At 46.2% G+C, this 7527-nt stretch overlaps 1 protein-coding gene across 1 annotated transcript; it reads left to right on the top strand.

The window, feature by feature from the left end:
* The first annotated feature begins 206 nt into the window (after window positions 1–206).
* On the top strand, window positions 207–1090 carry LOC123966059 (trace amine-associated receptor 4-like). The gene has a single exon (XM_046042296.1). The coding sequence runs from the start codon at window positions 207–209 to the stop codon at window positions 1035–1037; it is 831 nt and encodes a 276-aa protein (XP_045898252.1). The 3' UTR covers window positions 1038–1090.
* The last annotated feature ends 6437 nt before the right edge of the window (window positions 1091–7527 follow it).

Raw genomic sequence — 7527 nt, 5'->3', positions numbered from 1 at the left:
TCGGCACTGGAATGCCAGAGCCCACCGCGGCTCATTCCCAGCCAACCTGACTGTGCCACTGGTCAAGCGAACAGAGGTTTGAAACTAAAGTCGTTTCGAGGGAACAGTCGTTACAAATTAGAAGGAGCTTTCGGCACCGGATAGATACCAAAACCATTTTTCCTGCTTTTATTGAACAACAGCTGCTCTTTTTGATAATGCTGATGATGATGATACCCTCTCCCTGCAGGCAGCTCCACTCCCCCACCAACCTCCTCCTCCTCTCTCTGGCTGTATCAGACTTCTTCTTGGGCCTCTTGGTGATGCCGGTTGAAATCCTTCTGACAGTGAAATGCTGGATCCTGGGTGACCTCATGTGTGCTCTTTATTTTTTCCTACCCATCATCCTCGTCTCTGCCTCTGTAGGAAACATGGTGCTCATATCGATCGACCGCTACGTGGCGATTTGTGACCCTCTGCATTACCCGACCAGAATCACTGACAGAGTAGTTACCGTCGGTGTTTGTGCGTGTTGGATCTGCTCTGTTTTCTACACCGTTTTCCTTTTATATGAACACCTGAAGCAGCCAGGCAGGTATAATTCCTGTTACGGAGAGTGTAAGGTAAACGTCGCAGGAGATGTGGACGTTGTTGTCATCTTTATTATTCCCATTACTGTCATCATAGTTCTGTATATGAGAGTGTTTGTCGTGGCGGTGTCTCAGGCTCGTGTGATGCGCGCTCATGTTGCCGCCGTCAAACTCCAGTCAGGGATACTGACGACGAAGAAATCTGAGCTGAAGGCAGCCGGGACTCTAGGTGTTCTTGTAGCGGTGTTTCTGATGTGCTATTCTCCATACTACTGCCTCTCTCTCACAGGCCGCAACCTCTTGATCGGTTCTACTACTGAGGCCTTCATGAGCTTTGTGATGTATTTTAACTCCTGTCTGAACCCTGTGCTCTATGCCTTGTTCTACCCCTGGTTCAGAAAAGCCGTTAGACTCATTGTCACTCTTCAGATACTGCAGCCGGGCTCCTGTGAGGCCAACATACTGTAGAGAGACACCGTGCGGGGAGGGGGGTTTATTAATTTGTTATCTGCTTGTGGTTCTTTCTCCTTTTTCTAATCACAACTTAACAACAATGAGTTATATCTGATGTATATTCTTCAATACACCTTACCTGCAAATATGAGAAATATGTTTCATTCCCTGGCCCAGTTAGTGTCGGGTTGTCAGTTTGGAGTCTCTGGGTGGGATCCTGGAAAGGGCACTGCCCCGGGACTCCATTGTTCTGCTGGGGGACTTTGACGCTCACATGGGGGAACCAAAGAGAAACCTTAACAGGGTGTTCGGGGAGAATGAGGCCAACAATCGCCACAGTGTAAATAAGTTGTCCTTTAACTGTTTGTTTTGTCCTCGACATTTTCAATGAATATATATTTGTAGCAGCATATACAGATTTTTTTGGATATGTCGAAATAAATCAAATCGAGCGGCCTGTCCGATCTGAGCCAAAGAGTCTTGTTGTTGAACTTCTCTTTTAGTTTTGAGTTGGCCGTAACAAACACCATGTTAAAATCAATGATTGACTTTGTGGTTGCATCATCAGATCCAAGAGAGTCTGGTAAATACGGAGGTGCAGAACTGTGAACTAATCATCCGGCGGGATCAGATGGCTGGGAAGACTTCCGGACACACCCGGAAACCCAAAATGTGTAGTTAGAGTGAACTGGTCAAGGTGGCTATCAAGGTAAAGAAGGGGGTCTTCTGAAGCAGCATACAGTGTTCACCAAAGAAAGAAATCTGGGTGTGGGAGGAGTTTAGGGAGGCCATGGAACAGGACTTTAAGTTAAGAATCTGAAGTCTGAAGAACATTATTCCTTGACTAATTCCTTCTCCTTGTTTCCCCACTAGAGGCAAAATACCTTTCCAACTCTTGCCACCAGCTGTCATATGACTGAAGTTATCAATGAAATTCTGTGGAAATTTCTTGTTTCTTCAGTGAGAATATAATTTTTTCATTGTTTCATTACGTCTCTTATGATGTTTAAATGAGTTGTTGGAGTATTTAGTTTCAAACTGAGTAAGATCAATCTGCGAGCCAGTAGGCTGACAAATGATACCATGTTGTGTTCCACACTGCTTTTTAGTGTATTTTGACCATAATGCCTGGAATTGCCATCCAAGTTTATAGGTCTATGCAAGATTATTGATGTTTGTTGTTTAGAAGATATCGTTCCAGTAATTAATATCATTGGGCAACTCCAGAACATATGACCCAAGGATGCTGGTGACAATCTGCAGCAGTTACATGAAGGATCCGTTTTTGGAAATTCAAAGAACGTTATTTATCCGTCAGGAACTTAATTCGTATTGACGTATTGTACGGTTCCACAAACACAGCACAATATACCACACACACACACACACACACACACACACACACACACACACACACACACACACACTATATGTAAATATGTATGTTTAGACCAATGCATGCTGTGGAATATTTTAGAGGCCACGCCTTGCGCATACTGAAAATTGATGTTTGTGCCAGGGCTGTCCTCCACAGTTCCTCTGTAATCTCCTCACCTAGGTCGACCTAACAAGCAGATTTCAGGTGATCCATAGAAGTTTTACATGTCAGATTAGAGAGTTTGTCAGACATATTTGATATACCTCCTTTTTTAAGGATCTTGCATGAATATCAGATCCATTGATGATTGTTTGGGAGATTTGGGGATAGAATAAAATATTATTTACATAATTCCGCACCTGGAGCCGCTGTGTTTTGTATTTTTCCTTTATGTGCTCAAATGTTGAGAACACCCCATCTATAAATGTTTGAATATTGTACTGTTAAATAAGGATGCAAAGAAATGGTTTTCAATAGGAGGGCTTTGAAGAGAGGCAGACTGCCAGCCATAAAATTTTCTTGAGTGTGTGAGAAACTACTGGGTTGACTAAAGTGGGTAAGGCTGAAAATAGTAAGGCAGCAAGTGTAGAGGGGGTGCAACGTCTTTTCTATGTTTACCCACGATGGAGGTTGTTTTTGTAACCATTAGGTCATCATCTTGACTTGCCCAACAATAAAGTAAAAAAATTTGGTCACCCCCTGCTGATTTGGGCCTCTGGAGGAAAGATGTCTTTATTCTGGGCATTTTCTTATCCAAATAAATTCTGAAATACTTTTATCTATGGTGTGAAATACAATCTTTTTGACATCCCTTGTCTAATCTAATAATGTAGAAACGTCGGGAAAACGCTTTGGTAAAATTGATTCCTAAAATATTTAAACTGGGGTTGTCGATCATCTGGGACCTTAGTAGGAAATAATGTACGTTATTAATGCTGAGTTTATGTCCTGATTTTTGTAAGAATTTATTTGAAATGGAAGTTATTGCAGGGGGGCGGCGCGATAGTACAGTGGTTAGCACTGTCAACTCACAGCAAGAAGGTCGCAAAAAGCAGCAGGGAGAGCAGTCACCTGGTAGAATGTAGCAGGAAGTACGCCCGTTTCTGATGATTCATTGATGACCTTTAAAAGGAGAGGTGCAATATCTGCAAAAAGTCTTGCAGGCATATAACCGTCTAGGTATTGCTAAAGTCTCCTCTAATAAGTATTTACCATCCTGACTGATAGAAGGAATGTTCAGACCATCAAAAACATTCTCTACAGTACCTTTTCGATTCTGTTGTATATGGTCTGAGATAAAGCTGTTTAAATTCCTGGTTGATTTCTAAATTATCTTTTGTTATACATTCAGACCCAGTGTGAATTTCAGTTATAAATCTTGATGTCTCAGATATTTATATCTGATGAGCCAATTTTTTTCCACTTTTCTTTCCAAATTTGCAACTTCTGAAGATGAGCAAGTACCTTTGCAATTCCAGGTAACAATCAGTAACGCCAGTCATAAAAAGCCCAATGAAACTAGTTTTCATTGTCTACTCTAGGAAGAGAGACTCATAATATAAGGCGATATTATGAGTATATTTGCATCCACAAAGAAGGGGAAAAAGATAAAAACGAAACAAAAACACATAATGCGTGAGCATATCAACATTTAACAGTTTTAGAACTTCAAACCCTTTGATACTAACACCTACCCACCCCGCCCCCCCACTTCCCAATCAAGGACCAGGGGGAAAAGAGCTATCCCAATGGCCCATTGCTGTTTTTTTACAGCTTAAGACAAAGAATTAAAAAAATATTTCAAAACTCTACTTAGTCTCTAAAGCTCCTTCTTTATAGGTTACTGCAATAAACCTCCAAAAGTTTTTAACTTTTGGGGCAGTGAAAGGGAAGAACTTGGTTGGTTTCTAAAAGCAAAATGCCACTAGAGTTGATCATGTCTGTCGACCTTATCAGTTCTCACTCTAGTGTGAAGGAGGAGAGGGGGAAATTGCTTTTTTGTGTGTGTCAGAGGGTTCAGTCTTCCTGATTACTGGTATTTGTGTGGGTTTCTATTCACTTTAGCAACATTCTAGTTGAAGAAATCCTCTGCAGCTCGTGGGGAATCAAAGGATGCCTAATCCCGTCAATACTGATGCACAAGTTTGGCTGGGTGGAACATCCATCCATCTTCATCCGCTTACCCGGGACGGGTCACGGCGCAGCAGCTCCAGCAGGGGACCCCAAACTTCTCTTTCCCGAGCCACGTTAACCAGCTCTGACTGGGGAATCCCGAGGTGTTCCCAGGCCAGTGTGGAGAAAAAATCTCTCCACCTAGTCCTGGGTCCCCGAGGCCTCCTCCCAGCTGGACGTGCCTGGAACACCTCCCCTAGGGAGGCATCCAAAACCACCTCAACTGTTGAGGTGGTTCAACGCAAAGGAGCAGTGGCTCTACTCTGAGCTCCTCGCAGATGGCCAAGCTTCTCACCCTCTCTCTAAGGGAGATACCAGCCACCCGCCTGAGGAAACCCATTTCGGCCGCTTGTACCCGCGATTTTGTTCTTTCGGTCATGACCCAGCCTTCATGACCATAGGTGAGGGTAGGAACAAAAATTGACCGGTAGATCGAGAGCTTTGCCTTACAGCCCAGCTCTCTTTTTGTCACAACGGTGCGGTAAAGCAAGTGCAATACCGCCCCCGCTGCTCAGATTCTCTGGCCAATCTCCTGTTCCAATCTCCCCTCACTCATGAACAAGACCCCGAGGTACTTTAAGTCCTTCACTTGGGGTAAGGACTCATTCCCTACCTGGAGTTGGCACTCCACCGGGTCCCTGCTGAGAACCATGGCCACAGATTTAGAGGGGCTAATCCTCATCCCAACCGCTTCAGGGATCTCATCAATCCCTGGGGCTTTATGGAGTTGTTTGACTACCTCAGTGACTTCCTCCAGGGAAATTGATGAGAATCCCCCATCAGCCTCCAACTCTGCCTCTACTAGAGAGGGCGTATCAGTCGGATTTAGGAGTTCCTCAAAGTGTTCCTTCCACCGCCCAATTACCTCCCCAGTTGAGGTCAACAGGGTCCCATCCTTACTGTACACAGTTTGGACGGTTCCCCGCTTCCCCCTCCTGAGATGGCAGACAGTTCTCCAGAAGCACTTTGGTGCCGACCAAAAGTCCTTCTCCGTGTCTTCTCCGAACTTCTCCCACACCCACTGCTTTGCATCTGCCACTGCAGAGGCCGTAGCCCTTCGGGCCCCTTCTGTACCTTGCAACCGCCTCCGGAGTCCTCCGAGACAACAAATCCCGGAAAGCCTCCTCCTTCTGTCGGACGGCTTCCCCGACCACCGGTGTCCACCACGGTGTTCGAGGGTTACCACCCCTTGAGGCAGCGAAGACCTTGAGACCACAGCCTCCCGCTGCTGCTTCAGCAATAGAGGCTTTGAACATTGCCCACTCATTGGGATGCCAGAAAAGCTCCACCAGAGGTTTGAGGTGAAGATCTCATGGACAGGGGCCTCCTCCAGACGTTCCCAGTTCTAGACAATCCATGACTTGCACAGAAGTCTAACAACAAACACCCACTTGGGTTCAGATCAGGGAGGCCGTTCCTCCCGATCACGCCTTTCCAGGTATCTCCATCATTGCCCACATGCGCGTTGAAGTCTCCCAGCAGAACTATGGAGTCCCCTACTGGAGCCCCATACAGAACGCCATTCAGGGTCTCCAAGAAGGCCAAGTACTCTGAACTGCTGTTTGGTGCATATTCAGTCAGTTTTCCCCCGCACTACCCGAAGGGGTAGGGAGGCAACCCTCTTGTTCACCGGAGTAAACTCCAACATAGCGGCGCTCAGCCGGGGACTTCCCACACCTGCCTGGCGCCTCACACCTTGAGCAACTCCAGAGAAGAATAGGGTCCATCCACTATCCAGATCTAACTGATAGCGCTCCATCTCCCGCACAAGTTCCGGCTCCTTCACCCACAGAGAGGTGACGTTCCACGTCCCCAGAGCCAGCCTCTGCCGCCTGGGTCTGGTCCGTTGAGGCCCCTGACCTTCACTGCCACCCATGTGGCAGCGCGCCCGGGTCCAAAGGATGGAGAGGGGGTGCCATGTTGCTTTTTTGGGCCGTGCCCGGCCGGGCTCCGTGGCTAGCTCGGCCACGAGGCGCTCACCCGCGAGTTAATGTTGGCCTCTCTGAGGTTTTTTTTCACCGGGTTAATAGTGGACTGGAAAGATAAATATCTGGCCCCCTCTATATGTTATGCGTTCTTTCGAGGTCCAGTATCTTTTGTCGTTCTGCATAGTAATTTTGGCGGCCTCTCCTCCTCAGTCGACTTCGAGCCAGTGTGTGATGTGGTCAATCTATCATCACCGGGGAGTCAAAGTTGTTGGCACTGAGCACCACAGGAAAAAAATCTGCAAGGCTTTTGATCATGTTACCTCCATTGGCTCACTCCTTGACGCCGAGCAGCTTATGATTTTGTCTCCTGCTTCTAGTTTCTAAATTTCCTGTAGTTTTTTACATTCCTTGGTGAGTGCTTCTTGCGTCTGTTTCAGTGCTGTTACTCTAATCATTTCACTTAGTGTGTTTAAGATCTTGTCATTGTTACTGGCTGCCTCTGCCTGCGCCAAGCAGAGCACCGCCAACTCACCGGCCAGCTCATCATCAATGGCCCAAATGTCCTGTCTTAATTTCCTTAAATTATGTTGCAATATCAGCCCTAATCTGGATTAGTACCACTTCTCTGGATATTTGTAGCTCCTCTCTTTAAATCCGTAGAGACAGTGTGTCCCGTTTCAGCGGTTGCTGTAAGTTCAAATGACTTTCTAGAAATTGATTTTGTTGGCGCTCCTCTCCCTAGTACTCCATCAAGCGGAAACCAGAAGTCTTGGTTTCTATTTTTAAGGGGGACCAGAGGTATTGCTCAAATTATCAGGGTCACTCGCTGCTGAGTCTCTCTGGTGAAGCTTACGCCAGGGCTATGGAAAGACGGCAAGACCGAATTTTGACACTCAGATTCAAGAGGAGCAAAACGGCTCATCGCCTTTGCGAGGTTACCGGAACGATCGTGAGAGTTTGTCCAACCAGACTCTCGTGTGTTTTGTGTCCTTTCAGCTTAAGTTGATAATAAAATCCACAAGCAGCA

Source organism: Micropterus dolomieu, unplaced genomic scaffold, assembly GCF_021292245.1.
Source record: "Micropterus dolomieu isolate WLL.071019.BEF.003 ecotype Adirondacks unplaced genomic scaffold, ASM2129224v1 contig_12397, whole genome shotgun sequence".
In the NCBI taxonomy this organism is placed as follows: domain Eukaryota; kingdom Metazoa; phylum Chordata; class Actinopteri; order Centrarchiformes; family Centrarchidae; genus Micropterus; species Micropterus dolomieu.
The sequence above is the reverse complement of the archived record's forward strand: the minus strand, read 5'-3'. Positions and strand labels throughout refer to the sequence as shown.